This window comes from Phoenix dactylifera, chromosome 10 (genome assembly GCF_009389715.1).
Source record: "Phoenix dactylifera cultivar Barhee BC4 chromosome 10, palm_55x_up_171113_PBpolish2nd_filt_p, whole genome shotgun sequence".
Taxonomy (NCBI): domain Eukaryota; kingdom Viridiplantae; phylum Streptophyta; class Magnoliopsida; order Arecales; family Arecaceae; genus Phoenix; species Phoenix dactylifera.
The window spans coordinates 8288965-8312910 of record NC_052401.1 but is presented as its reverse complement, the minus strand read 5'-3'; the positions used below and the strand labels follow the sequence as shown (position 1 = coordinate 8312910).

The 23946-nt window shown below is 40.1% G+C and overlaps 1 protein-coding gene across 1 annotated transcript; it reads right to left on the bottom strand.

Annotated features, from left to right (window-relative positions):
- Positions 1–3791: 3791 nt before the first annotated feature.
- LOC103715876 (golgin subfamily A member 6-like protein 2) lies at positions 3792–20770 on the bottom strand. The gene is made up of 10 exons (XM_039130966.1): positions 20334–20770; positions 14156–14235; positions 13961–14020; positions 13389–13499; positions 13229–13303; positions 13038–13115; positions 12352–12676; positions 4596–4693; positions 4485–4515; positions 3792–4352 (listed from the first exon to the last, which is right to left on the bottom strand). Exons 4-10 carry the CDS (start codon positions 13407–13409, stop codon positions 3871–3873), a joined length of 1110 nt encoding a protein of 369 aa, XP_038986894.1. The 5' UTR covers positions 13410–13499; positions 13961–14020; positions 14156–14235; positions 20334–20770; the 3' UTR covers positions 3792–3870.
- Positions 20771–23946: the final 3176 nt, after the last annotated feature.

Sequence of the window (23946 nt, the reverse complement as noted above, 5' to 3'; positions counted from 1 at the left end):
TTTTTTTGCCTTACAAATATTTGCATGTTTGTGAAGATGGCTTGTCCCATTTTTAGGATCAGCTGAAAAAATAAAATGACAATAATTGCATCTAGCCTTGTCTTTTTGATTTTCTACCTCACAATAATGATTCCATATCTCCGACCTCCTTTTTCTGTTCATTTTAGAGCTATCTGTATTAGAAGGCTCCATTACTTGAGAACCACTACAACGAAGTACACTTGAAACTTCAGCCATGTTTTCATTGCTATCCATCTCGGACATTAACCTATTTTGCATGCAAGCATTAAATAAAGATGTATGAGCATAAAATGCAACTTTATACAATGAAAACAAAAAAATTAACGGCTTAATAACGATGTATATCTATGACAAATAACTGAATAAGCAACAAATATTTTAAATTTATATAAGGACAAAAATTTGCCACCAAAAATATAAATAAATAAATTCCTTCTTCAGAGTAGAAACTTCAACTTGAGAGTACAGATTTCAATTGAATAGTTACACACTTACACTGTTACACAGTTACACTAGCAGGAGCTAATTAATATACAGGCATACGGACAATCTAAACTTATTGTGAGCTAATTAATATACAGGAGCTAACTAATATACAGGCATACGGACATTAACCTATTTCATAGGCTTATAGCGTATTCATTGAATTTCATTCTCCACCATCCATGTTTTTTCATAATTTACAGAATTACAGCATGCAAAGCCAACTATAGAAATACCTACTGTATGGATCCTCCAGTCAAGACCCAAGCAGAGAAAGTAGATCGAGGAAGACCACAGCACTGTTCAAAACCTCTTGCAGAATATCACAAGTTATGCAAAAAAAAACAAAAACCACAGCACTGTTCAAAACCAGATCAAGGAAGACTTTAGCAGAGAGAATGTCGTGCATATAAAATCTTGAAAACTATGATTAAATCTCAAAAAAATTGTGCAAACTAGGTTAGATCTCACAGATTGGTAGAAAATAAAACAAGTAGGCCGAAATGATGCTCCCCAAGTGTGGCACGCCCCTCCTCCAAATCTTCCGACTATCCCCGAGGACCCCGACGACCCCCACCTCTCCCTCTCCCTCTCCCTCAAGTCCGGCGTCGTTGCCCTGTTACAAGATAAGCCCCCTTCGCCGGAACCATCTCCCGGCCTATGCTAAAAAAAATACGGAGGACTGGAGGAGGGACATACCTTGGGACGCCGAAGAATGGGAAGAGGAAGATCCGCGGAATGGGGAGTCGGAAGTCGAAAGATCTAGGGCACCGAGCACGGAAGCGGGCTACTCTTCTCCAAATGATCCTCCGCCGCAGCTCAAGATCTAGGGCACAGCCGCACGGGAGATCTAGGGCACCGAGCACGGAAGCGGTCTACTCCTCAACGTCCTCGTCTCCTCCAGATGATCCTCCGCCGCACGGGAGATCTAGGGCTAGGGCACAGCCGCTGCGCCGCACGGGAGAGAAAAAGGGAGGAACGAACCGTCCAACAGGTGAAGCGGTCCAGCGGATGATTTATATATCATCCGTTGCAGGCTGCGGGCAAAGCACAGAGGCCAGAGCACAGTAGTCAGTAGCACTGCGGGCCTGCGGCCCAATGGGCTGCATGTCTTAAAAAATGATCCAAAAAATTGGGTCGGGTCGGGTCGGGGTGCGGGTCGAAATTGGGCAGACCCGACCCGACCCGAAAAATAGAACGGGTCCAAATTTAGGACCCGACCCGGCCCCGCGGGTCCTAAAATGCGGGTCGGGTCGGGTCTTAAGCGGGTTGGGTCGGGTCGGGTCACGGGTCGACCCAACCCATTTGCAGCCCTAGTGAGAACCGGCCTCTTGGGCCATATATGGACTGAAGTTGGCAGGCCTAACCGGTTTCAGGACTTCAAAAAAAAAAAAAAATGAAGAGCGAGGTTTTCACCAGCAGAACTAGAGGGGCCTTTGGGTGGGTTTCTTTCTGGGAAAGGGTTTAATGTCGAATCCCTATTCGAGAGAGAGAGTAACCTTGCAATTAACATGAAGTTAGTAGTTAAATGGTGATCCATTATCATAAAAATCTAATAAATTGGGCATATATTAGGACAAAGATGGTCAACAATGAACCATGGAAAAAGGCAACATCTCATACCAAACTACACAAGTAAACTAAACACGATACCCTTTTCTGAATTAATTGAGGCAAAAATATCAAAACGCTAAACAAATGCTAAATACCAAGTTTCTCATTCAGTTAGTCAGTATCGATTTTAGTATAAATATACCTTGAAAGTAAATAGCATTGGAGGAAAGTGAAATCCATGAAGCCAGCTACAAAATTCAAAGCCAATCAAAAATATCAAACCCTTTTGGTCTTTTATTGAGAAACTATTCATTTTACGGGCATTTCACGACATAGGTAAATCAAGTATTAAAACTTATGAAATTTTATTTATAGATAATTAAACATAATAGATCAGAATGTGTGGTGTAGATTATCTATTTGTGTGTCCCATCACATACTACAATTAAAAGGCATAGCTCGTTTAGTTATGCCACATGTGTGGTCTTCTTCTTCCAAGTGCTTAAAGTATTCCTTAAGATATTCCGCGACTTCGTCCTGAAGAGGTTCGACTACGCACTTTCCATGCTCTCTTTGGTACCTTTTAAATGAAATGCAACAGCTTTCTTTATTAAGGAATTGGGTGCTGCGGTTGGCAAATTATTATATTAATCAGATAGGCAAACGATTTCTTTAAATATATTCAGATTTGATACATATAAATTTGGATAATAAATGGATCGATTTGTATGAACCTATTTATTAAATATATTTTGATCTATTTACCATTTGAGTAGGATGATGATTTGATCTATTTAATCTATTTAAGATCTATTTGATCTATTTGAATTCATTTAATCCATTAAAAACTATTTAACTTATTTAATTTGATTCAACCTGTTTGATAAATATGTTATGTGGATTGAATTGGGTTATCTATTTGATAAACAAGTTGGTTCAGATTTTAATTTTTAACATATCCAATAAACAAGTTAGATTTGAGTTGATAAATTTTTGGCTTAACCTATATTTAATCCATCCCATTGGATTAACACCCCTATTGGTTGCTGTTGTTCCATTATTTCATAGCGTATGATAGAAGAATCAGTCCAACTAGACTTTCAAAATAACCAGCAATGAGCACAACAATTGCGCAAGAGGACAAGGCATGTTCTGTCTTATGATTTAAAGTTATTCTAAATTTGTGGTAGATGGACTTATTTTTTACTGCTATATTGTTGTTATTTGTCCTAGAAGCAGAGAGAATTTAGGCAGCTGAATCAAGGCAGGTGCAAAACTAGGAACCACAAAATACCCTGAAAAGGTGCGGGGGAATAGCCGTACCAGTTGCATCATACAACTAGGCCATCCGAATTCTGGCTCTGACAGTCTCAATGGTCAGAGAGTCAAAAGATCCACAAAGCCTTGAGCATAAAAGGCTTTCATTCAGATTGTTTCAAGACAGCAGGAACAGGACAGGCAATAATGTCATATTATATGGTATTATCACATTTGAAAACTATCCAGGCAAAGTTTAGAGAAAGAAAAGAGGCAGGCTAGTTTAGACATTGTGCTATTTAATCACATACAACAACAGGGCTCTGTACATTGCTCAAGAAGTCATAAAATGGTCAGATGCCATCGGATCAATGGTTTACTTCAGGGAGTAACTGCTAGGTCGCCGTTGGGCAAAGACAATGGTAAAGTTCGAAGTTGGATGACCTTCCACGAGCTTGCAATGGTGAGGCTGAAAATTAGTGAAAGCTGGCGAATCCATTTCGACAAGCATTCATATACAGTACACATCACCACCTTGTAAGCCTTCCTCTGTATTTATTCTCCAGCATCCTCATCCGACCCTTCTGCTGCGTCTTCTTCTCCTCCAGCATCCTCGCCCGATCCTTCTGCATCTTCTTCTGCTCCTCCAGCATCCTCGCCCGATCCTTCTGCATCTTCTTCTGCTCCTCCAGCATCCTTGCCCGATCGTTCTGCATCTTCTTCTTCTTCTCCAGCATCCTCGCCCGATCCTTCAGCATCTTCTTCTTCTCCAGCATCCTCGCCCGACCCTTCTGCATCTTCTTCTTCTCCAGCATCCTCACCCGACCCTTCTACATCTTCTTCTTCTCCAGCATCCTCACCCGACCCTTCTGCAACTTCTTCTTCTCCAGCATCCTCTCCCGACCTTTCTGCATCGTCTCCTCTTGAAGCATCAGCATCATTGTCTTGATTATCCTCTTCATCATCGGTGAACACATCGTCAATGATGCGCCTTACCTCTTCCCATCTGTGACTTAGGTCCATTTTGAAGTAAGCCTCTGCAGATGAATATATGTTGCAATGTCAAAAATCCAAGACCCAGAATATGGGAGGGGGAGAAAAAAAATAAAATGTTCATTACGAGCCGACATGAAAAAGGATCACTAAAAGCTCCAGGAGTAACAACATACCTAATTGCCTGAAGATATCACCCGCACTAATCTGCATCCAAACATTCAAGTTCCCATATATCATACTCAGGAAAGGCAGAAAACAACACCACCGAGTTGGAGAATACTCACTTTTTGGAACTCGAATTCGTCCGCAAAATCCATGACGACAGCCCGCATCTCTTCTTCTGTGGGTTCCGGGGGAGGCTTCCTGCCAACTTTCACTTTTCCTGATGTCAAACCAGGAAAAGAAACATCTTAGAAGGAAAAGTGCATACTTGCTAATCTGTTGCAAGATTTTTAAGTCAAAACTTGTTGATTACCAATATAACAAATCAACACTGACTACTCATGATGCATAATACAAAATTCTTTCTATAAATCATGGTTGATATGCAATATATACAAATACTACTGTTATGCTTACATAAATATAAAAAAATTAATTAAAATTCAAACCAATATGTACACCTCTTATCTCCTGTTAAATAACAGCCATATTTCCAAACCTTTTCACCCATATTATATGACAACTGGTAACAACCATCATGTTGCTTGGAAATTGTGGGCAAGGAAATGAATATGCACGAAAATTGGATTGGATTATGCCTAGGTTGATAGATTTCAGCTGATTTTTTCAATTTCCCACACTTTCTCAGAATCTGAACATGGACTTGATAACACCTGTCACCAGAACCATTAATAATGTGACCACATTTTATAGCATCCACCAAACATCCGCATCATATCTTTCTTTTTTTTTCCTAGGTAAAGGGGAGGTTAAAGACCACCCAGCTTGTGAAGAGAAACGAAATACAACAAAATTAAAAACACTACAGAAATAAGCCTCACGACTTTCGAGGCAAAAACAGATCTTTTCAAGTAAGGACTCTAATTCTGCTTTTTGGAAGATACTTGGCTGGATAAAATCCTTTAGGTTCTCTTTTTCCAGCACTTTATACAGCATGTCAGAAAACTAGTATTTTGATTCTACAATGTTAGAACTGCATGAGTTGCTGGAAATTGCCTCTAAGAGTGCTGCCCCGTCAGCAGGAAGATCTTGAATGGAATGAATTATCAATTATGCTGAATGGCTTAAGACCTAATGCTGGACCTAACCTTCATAAATGGAAATTCAATGCTAACAACAATAACAGTCAATACTTTCTTTCTGAATAATGGACGTCTAAAGAGCCATGTGTATAAATTGTTATTGAAAGCAGCAGTCCCTGAAAAGTTTCAGATTTTCTTATGGTTAGCTGTAGAAATCGTCTACATAGAGGGGAAGTACTCTCAAAAAAGGTGGGGAATGTAAGTACTGATTGCCTTTTCTGCAAGAACCCAACTGAAACTACTAGTCATATTCTTCTCTCTTGCCCCTTTACCAAGGTCTGGAGTTCAATTAAAATAAGAGTAAAAATTCAGAGGTCTTCCACCTTCCATCATCACTCTGAACAAATTGGAGAAGGAAAAGAATGCAAAAGAAGATAAGACTATGGAATCCGCTGGCAGTTGCTATATACTGGTGCATATGGAGAGAGAGGAACAAAAGAATTTTCTTAAGGCAAGAATATGACTGGAAGACCATCCTATGGGATGCATTATTTATTCTAAAGGAATGGAGCTTGCTAGGCTATTCAAGAAGTAGGAAATCTTTTCAACTACTTTAGAATAAGGTTGCTTCTCTACTACCAGCAAACGGCCTCTCTCGTGGATGAATGATCAGGTTTTGATGTTGGCAGGAGCTAGCTAGTTTTGAATTCTTCAATTCTGGCCTTTTTTCCCTTTTCTCCTACACTTTTTAACTTTCTCCTTCTCTCCTTTCTTCCTTTAGCTTTGTAACTGCTCCACTTTTTCTTCTCTTTAATTATATTTGGTGGATCTAACCCTCCTTTAACCCTCAAAAAAGACTTGAGGCAAGAACAACCTGAAAGAACAGAATGCAAATCACTAACCTATCCATCAAGGATTCAACAAAGTGCTCAGAAGATTGAACTGCTGGAGTCTTTCCTATTGCAAAGAGATGCCCATGCATCAAAAGTTCGAGGATGTATGTTCCTTATAACTACCTCAATAGATCCTTTCTTTGCGAGGAAAATTCTTTTGTTTCTCTTTCCATAGCACCCAGCTGATTGGCATATTTATAACTAGTCCCATGCAAATCTCCACTGACGAGGAACAACCACATCATATCACCTTAATTAGTCTCACTTAACTAAAATATATAATCACCAATCTCTCTCTCTCTCTCTCTACTGTACTCTACTAGATTGTGCACATTCAAACGAGCATATCTTTTGCACGGACACAAAATTAGTTACAAAATAGTGCTATAGTTGAAAATGCTATGACAAATAACCCACATAAATCTCCCCCATTTGGAAAGAACCGTCCCAAGCAAGCGGGACTTCTAGCATCATGACACTTCTCCAAAGAAAGAAAGTATTGCAGCAATATTTGTCAACATATAATTGCTACTAGTCATACAACCACCTTGGAGGCTATTCCACTTGAAGCAAAGTTGCCACATGCCGTAAACCTCGGTTAGCATCTTGCAGGGAGGCTCAGCAAATGCATGTCAAAGAAACTCTTAGCCTTTTCCACACCCAATTGTTTTTGGACTAATTGTATCGGTCATTCATTGGACACAGCTGCCTCCACTCAACATGGGACAGTCTCAGAACTTAGCGATGCAGGAACTGCTGCATCCTATGCATGAAATGAAGTGAAGGTCGATGATACATACTATAAGCAGCTGACCGGGCGGAAGGAAATGGATTTTAAAGGTAAAGTAATAAAGATGACATGCATTATTGCGTACCAAGATGCATCAATGCACATCAGCATGCATGGTAAAAGTTATACATAGCAGTTAAGGGTTCATATCCTAATCTGCCTTTTGGGCCCATGCTCAACCTTTCCAAAGTGTTTTTTTGACAGTTTAAAAATCTTCCTGTTGACCTTTTTTTTTAGCTTTTTCTTGAGGATTCAAAGACCTACTAGACCACAAGTTGGATATTGTGACAACACAAAATAATAGCTTGATGCTAAATCAAAGGTTCAATATGAACGAAGGCCCTATTCTTTTTCATTCTAAGCTGTCTTCATAAAAAGACAATTGAGATCACTTTCTTGAATGTCCACTTGAATCAAATCAAGATCCTAAATCTCAGATCTTTAAATCCACTAAGAGACATGTTGAGATCATGGAGACTATTAAGGCAGGTCTTTGAGTGACTAAAAATCTATCAGACCAAAAGAGTTGTCTCCATTATCATATCAGCATGGATTTTAGACATAAACACATGATATTTGTTTAACCTATGGTTCATTGTTCTATGTATTTCATGATCAAAGTCATAAACACATTTACATGCATTAATTGCATGATATACAATCGAAGGCCAGTAGGTGCGGAACAAAAAACCATAGCCTTCCCCTCATTATGGCTAACCCCTCGAGATCAACCTTATGTAGTATGTTTTCTGGTACTTGAACTAGGAAAGGTGTTTCATGTCCACAAGAATAGAGTATACAGGGTACTTAAAGGCGATACCAGAGAGGTATTGAGAATATATGAGCTTCCCATATTACCAATAGCGAATACATGACAGTGCCACTAATATGTAAACATAGTTGTATGTATCCTTGTAATTCTTACTATAATTTCAGCTTAATTCTACAGTGTATATATTGCTGTATAATGCTTCTCTATGTTTTGAATCATAAATTACCTGAAACTGCAGATTGCACACATGAAAAGGTAATCAGGACAGATATCAGAACAAGAAATGGTGCTAAGATTTATACCCAAGCAAAAAACAATGTATGTTTTTCCAAAAGATGTCCATGCAAAAATATAAAGCAGTTAAAATTGGCTTTGATTGAACGCAATGATGGTAATCGCCAGTTATGAAACTTTTGACATATACTGCATACCTTTCTGGTCAGCATGGGCACAAGAAGCAATATTTTAGTCCTTATTCCCATTCGATCGATGATTTGACCAAATTACTTCCAAGAATCACTTGTATTCCTGCCTCAAGTTAGAAACAACTAGTGCCTACACTAGTATAGCGAGACTACACTCATCCAATCAAGCCCCGCCTTTGTAGGACAATTGTCGTTTGTTTCCTTTCTATAAAAGATCATAATCATCCACTCTAACGACCAAGGTATGCCATACCATACCGAATTAGACGGTACAAAGCGTAATATACCATACCGGTTCAATACCGATACATGGTAGGGGGTGTACCAACACTTGGTACAATGAATTAGCCCCCGTATCAGATGTACCGATATAATAACAAGGTGTCACTGATACAGAGCCTGGTACCGAGATGGTGTACCTTACCAACGATTATACGAAGGTCGGCGGAATCGTCCCGAACTGGACGGTTCCGACAATGAAAACGAAACCATCGCCGAAGCCGGAGAAAGAGAAAGAAAGAAAGAACGAGCGAGGGAGGGAGGGAGAGGGAGAGGGCGGGACGCCGGCGGAGGCCGGCCTCGGCCGCAGCCGTTGCCCCTTCCTCCGCCGGCCATCCACCGAAGTCCCTCCCTTTCCCCCCTTCTCTCTCTCCCATGAGCTGCATGCCATCTCCATCGAACAAACCCGACACAGCCCATACCGAGTCGTGCCACTGGGGAACCGGTAGGGTGCCCGATACCGGTTCTGCCGACCTTGGATTATACACTCCATTTCCACTCCAATCAGCCTTACTTCTAGCACCTCCACAAAAATTGCATGTGTGGAATTCTAGCATTATAAACATTAATCACCAAGATTATGTGCTGCCCTAGCACTCACATATTGCCACATGAAATAATTTAAGATGGGTTGTTCATCTCCTCATCCCTTCTCCTTTGTTCCATTCATTCCTCCACATTAACTAACTCTTGTATATTTGCTGCCAATGATGTCTACAACCTCTCCTCAAAAAATGCCAAGGTCTTCACAGCCAATACTGGAAAAAAGGATGAGAAGTGGAAGGGGATGTGGTTTCTAATATCCTCATGAGTGTCGATTCTACCAAATAAAGACAGAAAGTTGTTGAGGTACTGCAAAACTTACCATTTCATCCCCCCTTCCCCTTTCCCTTCTTTTATCATTTATTTCTCTTGGTTTTCTAACTTCTCACCCACTTCCCTTTCCCTTGGTGAACCACTTCCATATTCTTAATGAATCGGCAATGGATAATTTATCTTTTCATCAAAATAAAAAGGACTCTCCAATCATGAAAATCACTCTATCTATTGTTCAAATGTCATCTTTTTCATGCTTTATTCTTTCTCTAATTTTAGATCACATTAGCTCACTGAATACCCCACTTCACTTACCATCTACTTGGTCCTTCTGCCCAACTTGTATGCAACCCCAACACGTATCTATTGCCTCACACGCTAGTTTGGGTTTGACCCACTAAACTTAGCCCATGTTTTAGATGGGGTGGGCCAAGATATCACCAAGCAAGAAAACTCTAGCCCGAGTTGAAAGTGGAAAGAGCATGGACAACAAACTCCAAGCCCAAAAGCATGATGCAACCAGCCCAAATATGGGATCCAACGCACAATACACTTGTGTAGGAATCTATATATGTGTGTAATATAACATAGGTAGTGACAGCAAAAAAGATAAATTTGTTGACACTTAAACTTTCAGAATGTAAGCAAAAGATTAACTTAGTATTGTCTTAATTTAGTCCAAGGGGCTGTTTGGTTTCTATAAGTTTTTTTTAAACACATAACTATAAACATAATTTCTATAAACGTGTTTTATGAAAAATAAGGGGGATTTATTTTTCATTAACCTCATTTTTCATGTTTTGCAACTTGCCAGTTTTGGCAAAACAGGTTTTATGGAAAACAACCAAACATTTTTGTAAAACTCATTCATTTTGAATTCTTTATAAACTTGTTTTAGTAAAACTTGTCAACCAAACAGCCCCTAAATTGAATAAGAAATAGAATAACTTATTATATAGTAGTCAAACATGCTTTCTAAAATAGGATGATCTTAGATTTACAAGTTGAGATTACTGCTGGCCCCAATCATTTACTTAGTTTGACCCAAGCTCAACCCATGGTACTATGCTCTATGCCTGAAATGCAGTATGTACGATCAGCTTCAAACTACGGTAAACTTGGGCCAAGCTTTGACATTGTTGGCAAAGCCTGAGTCCACTCCCCAACAAGGTTAGCCGAACCAGTACTGAGACCTGTGCCGATCGGCTACTAGTTCAATACAGGGTTAACCGGGCGATTTATCTTGGTTCAACACATTATTTTCAAGTATTTTGAGATATTGAAAGAGGAGGGGGGCCCGAACCAATTCAAATTGGTGTGGATTGAGCAGTTCAAGCTATTTTCTGGAAAAAAGCATCGAACCATGCCGGTTGCGCACCGGCTCAGAGCGGTTCAAGTTATTTTTTGAAAAAACGTACCGAACCCGATACCACGCTGGTTCGATTCGGTACAGAATAAACCGGAGAGCCTGGTTCGGCAAACCATTCACTCTTCCAACAATGTCGGTAGAACCGATACCAAGCACCGTACAGGTTATCCGGTGGGATGAGTCAGTACGGGCCCGCATCATACCATATTGAGTCCGTACCGACACAGTAGAGGAGGCGGGGGAGAGAGAAAAAGAGAGAGAGAAGGGTGAGAGAGGGAGGGAGGCCGACGAAGGGTAGTGAAGGCTGGCGGAGGGCCATCGAAGGCCGGCAACTCGGGCAGGAGGTGGAGGAAACCTCCGTGCCCGAAAAACAGGGCAGGTCTCTTGTTTCGTTCGCAAAGAAAACCTTCACGACCGAAAAACAGGGTGGGTCCCTGGAGGAGCGTCCTCCGCGCGGCTCTTCGGCTGGCCTCCACCTCCCTCTCTCTTCCTTCCTCTCCCTCTCCCTCCCTCCCCCGTGCTCTCTCTTTCTCTCTCTTTCCTTCTCCTTCTTCTCTGCTGGCAATAGATTTCGTTTTCGTTGCCGGAACCATGCCGGTCAGCCACCAAGATGACTCGGTACAACCGAAACCGCCCAATTTGAGACAGTTCCACCGACATTGCTCCCCAGTTTCACCTAGCCCACCTCATGTGCAGTCACGCTCTTGCCCGCTCACCTCCATTGTCATGTAGATCTAATTCTAACACATGAAAATTAGATGGAAACTGCAGTTTACAGAATCATCTCTTTCTCAACATTCGATCTAAAGTAATCGCCTTAGATGTAGAAACCGATTAACACTAGTTTATTCAGTTCAGCTTCATGCAAATTAAGCATATGATTAGATCAACTAAGACAACAAGTGTCTGAACCTAAGATAGTATTAATTTTATTTGACACTTAAATAATCTATAAGGCAGTCATATCCCTGTCAAGTTAATAACCTAAATTAATATTTCCTTCTTCAGAGAAGTGAAAACCTCTGGTTTCACTACTCTTATCTCTTCCTTCTGCTGTAAATACTGCCTGTTTATACCTTAATAAAATCTGGGTGGTTTATTTGCCTCTCATTTCCATCAAAAAAAGAAAACTTAAATTAATATGTATCATCTAACTGATGCAAAACATTATAGCCCAAATGGATTAATATTATCAGAACACAGAGTTGAATGATTTTTGAGTCAAATAGCAACTCTTTCCCACTAATTCAGCCTTCGATCAAAGAGGATGAACCAAACTTAACTACATGTTTAAAGAAAAGTGAAAGAAAAGAGAAAGAAAAGAGAAAAGAAAAAGGACAAAATTTAGTTTCCATATATTAAATTAGTTCATTGGCAGTCACGTATTTTTGATAACTCTGAGTAAAACTATTTTTTCAAGATAAAAATGTGATGACAAATGGCAAAAACATAACAATATCTGCTTCTATTCAAGAAATCAGTGAAAGTTACCTTTTCCCTTGGTGGAAACATTTGATGCAGACTTAGCAGCCTTTTTTCCAACTGTCTTCTTGACCACAGTTGCTTTCTTTTCATCATTCTGGCCATCCTTTTTACCCTTCATTTGGGGATTGAATGTTGAAGACTGGCCAGAATCTCTGTTATTAACAGCAGCACTCTTTTTTGATGTGATTTTGGTGATTTTCACAGAATTTTTTTTGACTGAAACAGCTTTCTCCTTCAGCTTAGCCTTAGAACCTTTTCTCATTGGCTCCTTGGAAGAACCCTTGTTTGGGTGAAAGTTCTTTACTTCCTCGCTGGGACTCCTTTTCTGTTTCTGGACATCAAAATAGTTCCTATCCCAAATCAAAAGACAGCGGCCGAAAAATTAAAAAAAAAATGCTCTAACCAAGAGGTACCATTAGCTTGTAAGAAAGGCTTTATTGCAAACTTTAAATGCTGATGCCACTCACTCATGTATGGGTATCACTATATCCACTGGATTCATGCATGTGTTTCTGTGGCATGCATGTCAAATTCTCAAATTTTAAAAAGGTGACCTTGCATTCAAATGGAGTATGACAGTTTACCAATACCTCTCAATTAAATATAATGGTAGACCAATGATTATGTTATACAAACATCTTGATTAATAAAAAACTGCAGATGGGAAAGTAACACTCTATAAGGATGCAAACCTTGTTTTCTATATTAGAAAGTGTTTCTCCATGTGCCTTCTGACTAGACTCTTTGATGCTCTTCTGTTTTCTGCCCCTCTGCAAGAAAAAATCATCAAAATATCTCAAGAAAGTGTCATTTAACTAACAGTCTCATGCAAGTTAATTCAAAAAAAAGCATCTCAATGTCAGAAGAAGCACAGGACCCCTACATTCTCAGCAAGTACAACATGTCTGGTAACATGTGGAGATTCCAAAAATTCCAGTAATCTGGCTGAGACTTCTTCCTGGAAGTACAATGCAGCTAAACAAATTGAAACATACAATATACTTTTACCAAAATCATGACAGTATCATTTACTACTAACCAACCTTTTTTGTGGTGGCTTTCATATCCAGGATGTCAAGCAACTCACAGAAAAGCAGCAATCTTTCTTTATTACACTTATGGAGCTGTTCTTTAACTTTGGCCCTCTCTTTTTCCTGCAGAGGGATTATGAAATGACAGGTCAAAATTGTGGTAATAAAAGAACTTATAATAACAATATCTCTGCAGATGCAGTTGATTTTGTTTTCAACAAAATCTACTATACGTCCATAAAAGGCAGCCTAGTGCACGAGGCTCCTTCTATTACAGAGTCTAGGAAAGGACAAATGTACGCAGCGTTACCCTGCTTGCAGATTGTGTTTCCATGTTTCAAACCTGTGACACCTAGGTCAGAATGGAGAAACCTTAGCATTGTGCCAAGGCTCATCCTCTATTATACGCCTATGCCAACAAGAAATCAATTTAAATTTCTCATAGTTTACCCCACATATGCCATTCATATGGGAATTTAAAATCAAAAGTAAATAAAACAAGCAATAATGCAATATCATCATTGAATGTTAATATTATCATAGTAAGTTGATGGAAGAATACAATAATAGGTAAATTATGGTACCTCATTTTCAGCCCAAACAAAACCAGAAAACTGTAGAATGTTCTTCTTCCAAGAGTATACCTGGAAACAAGTACCCTAACTATGAAACAATATTCAAGTGAAATACATTATAGGTCTAGTTTGCATCTACACTAAAACAACAGTCTGGTATTCAATTCTGGTTCTAAGTAAAACAATTTAAAAAGGTAGCCTTACATTTGATTTTCTTCCATAAAGAATTGTGTGAAGAACTTGAAGATTCTCATCAGACTTTCCCTTTGACAGCTTGAAGACCACTGGAATTTAACACAATTAGAAGAAACCACAAAGCAATTGACTGTTAGCAACATGACTGAATGAGGACATTACACATAAGGAAATGCACTTCATTACTAATATTGCAAATATTTGCGCCTAATTAACATAAATAAATAGGGTCTTCTTTTTCTGAATGTAAAACTAGTTAAAAAATATTTTAAAAAAATAAAACATCACTTGGTTCATACTGATATGGTTCAGTACTAGTTTAGGACCAATCATAAGCTAAAGCAAGAAATATTGCACTTGCAATATTCCCCTAAGTAATGAATCTTTACTCTGGGAAGATGGGAAAGCAATAGAGTCGCATATAAGGCAACCAAAAGGATCTGAAGAAGATTTTAAGAGGTGAAGTATAACAGCCATCTGAAATGGATCTGTTGGAACAGGTGAAGATATTGTCAACAAAGTACTGAAAAGGAAGAATGCATCAACTCATTTCCATTTGACCAATTAAACTCCCGAATATCTTAATCAATCAATAAAACATAAGCAGAAATGTTGACCAAAGATAGTAAAGCAGCTTCAAGGATGATTGTCGAATAGGACTTTAAGCTGGCTTCTCACCAAGCTTAATATTGCAATGCTACAGAAACTTGGTGAGAAACGAATCCCGTAACTCATGCCTGCAACCCTCTGAATAGTTATCCATGAGTGCAAGCAAAAAAAAAAGCATGAATGGCATCAAGCGAATAAACATGCTCGCTTCTTTGATGTGGTAAGCAAGAGAAGAGAATGTATGATGGGTTTCCCCTGACTTCCCCTCTCACTCTCATACCTTTATAACACTCTGGTCTCTTGAAATAGATATGCAATTTTCATTGACTAAAGCATCTTTCACTTAAACGGGGGAGAAAGGAAGCATGTTTCTTGATTTCATCATTGTGAATAGGAACAGGTACCTCAGTTTTGAAGACACAATTCTCAGATTTAGTCACGGTCCAACCTACATAGTTCACTAGCAGCATAAAAATTGCAGGAACCCAAATTAAGTTACATTGAAAACAGGAAAAGGCATATAAAGCAAATATTTTTTTCTCAAAAGTGGCTTATTTGATCAAGGAGGGCAAAATTTGATGAGAGAGATGATCTTATTTATGAAACCTTATAAAACCAGGTCGGTTAGATAATGGCTCGCTCAGTTATCCACTTTCGATGGTTCGCCCCTCTTCTCCCCCACCCCAAACCTCATGATGCTTTGAGAGTCCCCCCAACTTTGCGATAGCTCGAGAGACCTCTTCCCCCCCCCCCCCCAGCAACTTAACCCTTCACCTCTCTTTTGCTCTTTCTATTCAAAACCCTAAAGCCATGATCGAGAACTGCATTGCCGGATTCATCATCCACTCGCCAACGGACTTCACTGCCCAGATTTTGCCCCCATCCAAGCTAATGATCTTGAGTCTAAATGATCTCCCAAGAGGTGGATCGATCCCATCTTCAATCTCATCATGATGGCCGAGAATGCGTCTGCTATGCCCTCCCTTTCCCACCCTCTCTCTCTTCCTCTCTCCTTCTCTCCCTCCCCCCTCTCTCTCTCACTATTTTCGGTCTAACTCGGAATGGCATGGTGCAAACCTGTACCATACTGAAATGGTCCCCAACTGGTACGACCTCCATTACTAGTTCGGCGAATCTTGGTATATACTTTCATTTTTGATTAAACTACATTCCTTCTTATACAACCACCTATTTTCCTATAAATTTCATAACTAATTATCAAGGATCGTCGAACCAGTATCCGGTGCCCTACCGATCGGCACCCGATACAGTTCGGTACTAGTTCGGACCAAACCAAACTAGTACGAACTGGTTGGGCATGCCGGTTCACACACCGGCACACCCTAATTTTTTTGGGAAGAGTTCTCTCTTTTTTCGAATATTTTCTATAAATTTAAGTCTAATTTAATGTTTTCTTGATGTTATTTTTTTCATTTTTTTGCTAGGCCCTCGGGCATGCATAAAAGGTTACTTATTTCTCAATTTTTTTTCAAATTTAGGTCTAGGCTACTGTGCGCATAATCGCATCAAAACTTAAATAAATGGACACCAAATTGTTATATAAAATAGCTTGCCTGGCCCTAAATACGTTTCTGATTTTACAAAAAAAAATAATTTTTATTTTTTAAAAAAATATTTTTTAATCCAAAAATATATTTATGATTTTAAATATTATATATACTTAGTCCATAGATCTATAACATATAAAAAACTCAAGCCCAAATCAAAAAATTTGGCATGATCTCCTCTTATTTTTGCAATTTTTGAGCTATGTCCTACAAAAAAAAGAAAAGAAGAAGATAAAAAAAAGGAAGCACACCTTATTTACCCTTGGCTCTTCCTTCTGATATAACATGAATCAATGTTGTAGATTTTTTGGAAAAAAAAAAGAAGGTCCAGAATCCACTTGCGTGGCATTGGGGAAGGCCTTCTTTGGCCTTCCCCTTCAAGGGTGTTCGGCTTTTAAAGCCAACGCCATGCCACGCCACAGCGGGATGCCATAGCCTGCTATAGTAAACCCCATAGGAGGCCCCGGATTCGGTGCGAACCGGTCGAGCAGGATGGAGTCGTCCGGTTCCGGCCGGTTCTGGCGGATCCAATCAAGTTCCGGCCACGTTTTCTAATGGTGAACCGGCCCGATCGGAGACCAGGTCGATTCGGTTTAGGCTGAACCACCCGATTTGGCTCGGTTCAGCAGTCCCTGCTGGTAATTGCATTAGTCAACTACATTGCTAGTATATGTGCCCTACAACTCATAGGAAAACTCAGTATGAATGAACAAAAAATAATTGTAAAACTATGTTTAATATGTAGTTCCATTTTCTAGGAAAATTTGCTTGCTATTTAAGAACTCGGGATCTAGCATTTACGCATACAATGGAAGAGAGATTTGCCCATGATATTAGTAAAATTAATCATATGGTAAGGACAAGTCAGGACACCTTAGTTATACAATTAGAAAAGGTAAGGGATAGCTGGTGTTTAATGAATTGATTCACTATGATGATCTTTCCAAATGCACAATCAGGTACATGCTTAACTAGTGAATCTTTTTATGTCCAGATACACACATTTTTATGTCCAGATAACTAGTGAATCAGGTACATGCTTAACTAGTGAATCTTTTTATGTCCAGAAAAAAAAGTGTCTTGACGCATGAACTTTGAAGATAATTGGGCATTAATTTATTAATAGGGTAAGACATCACAGGAAGAGAAGCTTAATTCTATGATATATCCACAAATTCAGCAAATTTGTTTCTTGATAAGTTTTAACTATAAAGACAATGACAATTTTTTGCATCAAGCATTATGCTTGAGGGGTAGGAACACCATGAGGATTATCCAAACATCAAATGGAGTGCAGGCCCCTTCCAATGAGTTGGAATTAGGATGTTCTAAAATCACCATATCACTAATTAGAACAAAGGATTTATATTTGCTATCTTTCAGCTCCCATCAGGGGTTGTGCAATGTGAAGGGACTGCCACGACTATCTCTATCTCAATTTCATACAACTAAAGTTGAAGCTGACCATGTTCACAAAGGCTAAACTTGAATAACCAGTTTTTCGAGAATCTATAAACGCTCATCCCAAAAGTAAATCTAAGTTTTATAGCTTGAGTAGCCTGAATATATGGAAAATTTTAATGTTATAATTAATCATTTATATTACCCTAGCTAATCATGAAAATGGAATAAACAAGATTGTATCATATAAGAATAAAGGAAAAGTAAAGGCAAGATTCAGATCATAAAAGTATGAACCAAAAAATATAAGGAAATGTATAGATAAATATTTGAAGGGACCTTACAGAGCCTCATAAAGATTTTGGAGAAGTCTATTTGAGTATTCTAATTTTAAGTTTCAAGTATAGCTTGTATATGAAACTTGTTGAATTTGTGTTGCAATACAGTTTGCCATACAGTGGGATACATAAGAGAACTATGAAGTTTCAAAATTAATTCCTAAAAAAAGAAGGCATACCTGGGTTGGGATTTGAAGACAAACTATAATATTAAAAATATGGACATGCTATGATAATTAGCAGGGGCTAAATCTAGATACATTACGTTACAGCCTTCAAACTATAAACTGTAGGACTAGTAGTAGTATTCAGCGAGATATTGGCTGCTCATCCTTTCACTTTGAGTAAAAGTGAGACCACATGAACTGTAATTTTGTTGCCACTTCTACAGGCGGAACAAGGAGGAAGCAAAGAACAGCAAACACCTGAACCATGACTACTATTTTCCCTATAAATGGATAGGCAGCCTGCTAAGCAGCGGCCCCTAGGTAAACATCTCAAAATATCCCCAGCAAGAATTTCTTCCTTGCCCTCCAAATATACAGTGCAGAAATTATGGTATCATCAACCTCCTCTTCAACCATTAAACTCTTTAATTCCTCTCTCCCCAATCATCCAGCAAATAGCTTTGTTACGTATTTTATTTTATTCAGCTTCAGAGTTCTTCTGTTGGCGTATAAATTAATAAAATTAAGAAATATGCTCTCCAGGGGGCGGGACTTTGATTAACATATTTCTGCAGAAAAATGCTCCATAGATCCACACAATAAATAATCCACCAGTATTTCATTATCCCTGTTGCACGCAAAACAATCCCAGAGTAAGAATTGCAATTGGATTTCTCTTTGATGACCAGCTGTGTTGCAAAAACATTCAACTAATAATTCCACTAAAGACATCCATCAACCTAAGCCCATCAGTCACACTATCAGTTGGAAAACTCTGCAAGAATTTCAAGGAGAAACACTGCATCTTAGTCCACAACCATAAGCTACCACAGATATTGTTTTTCCTTGGTGTCCTGATTCTCATTTGGTTGAGGATTTACAGAAATTCAACAAGACCATCATCTTTCAGATACTCCTGAGAGCAGGATCCCAGGAACCCAAAACAAATTTTAAGCCCAAATAATCCTTCCAACCAGCTAAACTCTAACTCCATTTTGATGACTCAAGCTCACAATAAACTACAATCTTTACCAGTGCACGTTGCTACATATCTCAAACAGAGCAGTTCTGCGTAATAAACAACTCAACCTTCATCCTAAACTAAATGTTTCTTTTTGAGTGACAACCTATGCAATCATGGATTTTTTTTTTTTACTCAATTAGTTTTTGCCCTGAATCAGTTAAAAGCACTCCATAACAAACTATTAGATCTAAATATGAAATCATGTCTTGCTATCTGTTAGATAACAGACTCATACAGATGGAGTTTTAGAAGCAAACATTTAGATCAGAATTCAGGAACAAAAACAGGATCCAATGTCATGGTATAGAGTAGCATGATAAAAGGGAAGATGAAACGAAATCAAAATACTAGACCACTAATGAGGCCTTGAAATGGATATAACACCATTTATGTGGCAAGCGCTGCTTCTATGGATGGAACAGGGATTGTCAATCAAGAAGATTTATGTCTTTACTGAAGATAAGGAATGAATTGATGTGATCTTTAACAATTAAGCAACAATCATTACCTGATATATTCAGACAAACATTGAATACAAAAAAAAGCACAGAATTTGATAGAGAAAACAAAATGAAACCATACAAACATCAAGAATTTGAGGAGATTTCGAACAAGATAAGGCACAAATTGCCAATCGAGATGACTCCAACCTTTACTGAAGACAAGCAGTGAATTGATGGGGCCTTTAACAATTAAACACGCAATACATCTCTCAACGTATTCAACAACAGAGGACAAGTATTGAATAGTAAAGAAGCACGGAAATTGGAGTAGAAAACAGAAGCAACACCAGGAATTTGAAAAGATCCCAGACAAGAAAAACAGTATGCGATGATTAGGAACGCTGCAAAAGGCAATGAACGGATAGAGAGGTAGATCGAAAGGTAGGGTCGGTACCATTTGGTATGTCCTGTAGCTTAGTTCCGGGGCCCTGAAACCCAGAGGAAGCTTCAGTAAAACCCTAGCTCTCGGGAATCAAACCCCGCATCAAGAAACTCTCAAAGAAACAGAATCCACCTCAAATCGAGAGCCCCAGTGTCAAGAAACGGATCAAGAACGAGAAATCAGCTAAAGATTTACCTGCTCAATAGAAAAGACCTTCGGTTCTCGGACCTTCTCATTCGGCTGCGGCCCCGGCACAAACCTATCCACGGCCTTTCTCTCCCTCACAAGCCTAGAGGCGGGCACTTCTTCCTCCCACGACACGGATCCTGTCTTCCGCTTCCCCGCCTTCTGGGCCACGTCGTGGGCATTCCCCGATCCCGAGGCTTCTGCCTTGCCTTCCCGCTTCGTCTTCCGTCCTCCTTGCGCTCCCGCCATTAGCTTCTCTCTCTGATCCTTGACTAGTTGACTTCGCGTTCTCGACTAGGGTTTGAGGGAAAGAAGAGAAGGGGGAAGAAACCCTAGGTTCTTGGCGGAGAAACCCTGGATTTCTTTTCGAGAGCGAGAGAGAGAGTAGGGGGCGAGAGTGGAGAGCGAGCGCGCGCATCCGAGGGGACGCATATTCCAGTTAAGCTTTCAAATGGGCGGCGGTTTGCGGTTTCAAAAGTTTTCTTGATGGGTTTTGGGTCGGTGAGCGGTGAGCCCCGTTCCCCCGGAAAAAGAAATAATAATAAAAAAATCTGGGGCCGTTATTATTTTTTTTAAAATTAAAAATAATAAAATTGTTTAAAAAAACAAGAAAGAAAAAGAAAACCAAACATATATTTATATTTTTTAAAAAACAAAGAAACAGAAGAAAAAAAAAGTACTAAATAGGTGTGGCTTTCTTTATGGCGTACAGATAATTGGCTTCTGACATGGGTCCGCAGTTAAAATTTGGGTACAAGTACCTAATCTTCTTGAGGATATATCACCCTTCGCCCAAAAAGTACCCGATGGGCTACAAAGCCAGTTTTAGAGAAAAAATAGAATTTTTGTTCCAAATTATTAAATTATTAATATTACAGACCAGAAATCGCACCAAGGATCGGGTTTACACTTTTTTTTTCTTTTTCTTTTTTTTTTTTTTAGCAGTTCAGCGTACAAAGCGTGTACGAATACATCCAATAAAATCAAAATACACAAGCTTACGGAGTGTCTGAGGCAGCTCCCTCTCTTCTAACCACAAGATGAACCTGAGCAGTGAGCCGCATAGGCACCCCTCGAAGATGGAGGGTTACAAAGAAAAATTTTGGCCAATTCATTTTCAAGACCTCCCAGCCATCCTCGATCGTTAATTATAAAGGAAATTGCCGCAGAGAAAAGGTGAGGAAGGGTGAGGCCCCATTACTTACCAAAGTAGCACAAGTACGAGAGAAGAGGAGGGGCAATGGTCAAGTGCTCCTGCATCAATAGTGGAAGTAACGGCAAGCTGCCGGGTGAGCGCGCCATCCTCTACGATGCTGAGGTCAACCTCATCGTCTTCTCTCCCAGTGCCGAGGTCAATTTCCATTCTCTTCTCTCCGATGGCGGTTAAGGTGGTGAGGAAGAGAGAGGGCAGCATCGGCATTGCCAATGTTTGTGCGTGCATGATGTTGGAAAAATATTGTCTAAAAATTACTATATTATTATTTTATAAAAAATAATTTACTAATCTGAATTTAGTAAATTAAAAAGAGCTTACCTGGATTGAGACGTATGATATATACTGTCCTAAGAGCATGATTCACTTTCTACTAGTTTGCAGCGATCTCGTTCCTAAGTTACAATAACCTAGCTCAGCCCGATCTTCCTCTAATGAGCACGATCGCTGGAAGACTTGATCCAATCGACTCCTTCAATTGCCTTGAAAAGATAAAAAGTTGAATAGTGAAAGAACTCTGTCTATGGGAGAGAGAGAGTACTAATAAGAGAGAGATTGGATTTTTTTAATTAGAATTAATTTTGAAGAAATCTATTTATGAACCCTATCCAAAAGACCAATATAGTGTTGTATTTCCGAAGGTGCGATATTTCAGAAACATCGCATATCTATGACAACCAGAACCAATAGTTGCAACTCTTCGGAAAAAAAAATGTCCGAAGAGTATAAGAATTTTAATATTTTTAAACATTTAAAATTTAAGAATTAAAGATGGTTTTTTTGGTAAAAACGGCATTCATATAGTTCTCACATGAGTACAACCAGCCAGATCCGAAACAATAAAATGATACAAGGGAGAAGGAATCTTAGTGGCACTCATCCACGAAAACTCTCCCGCGTGCCGAGCAACGTAGGAGACGATCCAATCCGCAGCTCTGTTTACCTTGCGATACACATGCGCAACCTGAAAAGAAGCCAAACTCCTAAGCAGTCTGCGAGTCTCACTGACCAGTAGGTGATTGTTTCTGTATCGATCAACTCCCCATATCCGACCGATCAACACATAATTCGGGCTTCTTTTTTTTTTTTGCTGGAAGCGGGCATTTCATACAATGCGTATACGAATACACCCAAGAAAGTCAAAATACAGCAACTCGGAGTGCTAGTGGCAACTCCTCCTCCCCTGACCAAAGGGTGTACCCTGAGTGGTGGGCTGCGTGGGCCGCCACCTAGTCGGTTGTTCCATTGGTCTCTCCAAATACATGTTTGGCCTGGAAGGCCCTCCCATCTCTCATCATCATCCCTATGTCACGGATCAAGGGATAGTCCGTACCGTCACCCCTCGACCCCCTCTGAATCCACCTGATAACCATGTCCGAGTCGCCCTCCAGAATGATCGAACTGGCCTGCAGCACCATCCGCGCATGACGCAGACCCGCCCAAGCAGCTTGCAGCTCTGTTCTTGGAACCGTCGTGTCGAACAGCTGGCAGCCACCTGCTGCCACCACCCTAGAGTGCGGGCCCCGTATGACAAAGCCTACACCACCCCGCGTACCGCCATCCAGCACCGACCCATCGAAATTAACCTTGAGGAAACTCAGGGATGGGGGCTCCTAAGTAAAAAACACCATCTGAGAAGCTGCCGTAGTAGAAGATAAGTCCCAGGTGTCCCGAGCTGTCAAAGATTTATCTGAAGAAAAGGTAGGCCTGATCTCCGTGGCCTATGCTCGGGCAAGCTCCGCAACAAATCTCGGTGATATTCTGCGCTCACCGAAGGTACAAATGTTCCTTGCCAGCCAAATCTAATGTGCTGCGCAAGTTGCTCTAATGGCCTCCAGACATATCCTCGAACTAATCAGCCACTGCCGTATCACCTGAAGAAACTATAGCCTCGCGCTCCACACCTCCTGCGGAATCCCGATCCACTACCATGTCATCCTCGTTCATGTACACTGAAAAAACACATGGTCTACTGACTTCTCAGCTCCACACGTCCCACACATGATTCGGGCTTTCTGCTGGCATAGCAGAGAAACTAGGGGATTTTAGCCAACCAATTGATGTTGCTTTACCGGATGCTACTGTTGCCACCTTCTATGGAACAAGACTAAAGAGGAGGTGAGCGAGGTGGACGAGGGCGGTATTGAGGATGGTGTAGCATTTGAGGAAGCGACAGATCTTGGCGGTGAGCAAGCGGATGCGCGGCCTTATGACTAGGTGAAAAGTACCATCGCACCTCCTCTTCCTCCCTTTGCTTCCACCGTTCCACGGCACCATTGCCGCCGGCACCATTGCCGTCGGCACCATCACCACCATCGGCCATCGCCCCTACTCTCCCCTTCCCCTTCCTTGCCTCGCTCATACCCTCCCTTTCCTCACCCTCTGCCACACCAGATCATCATTCCTCGC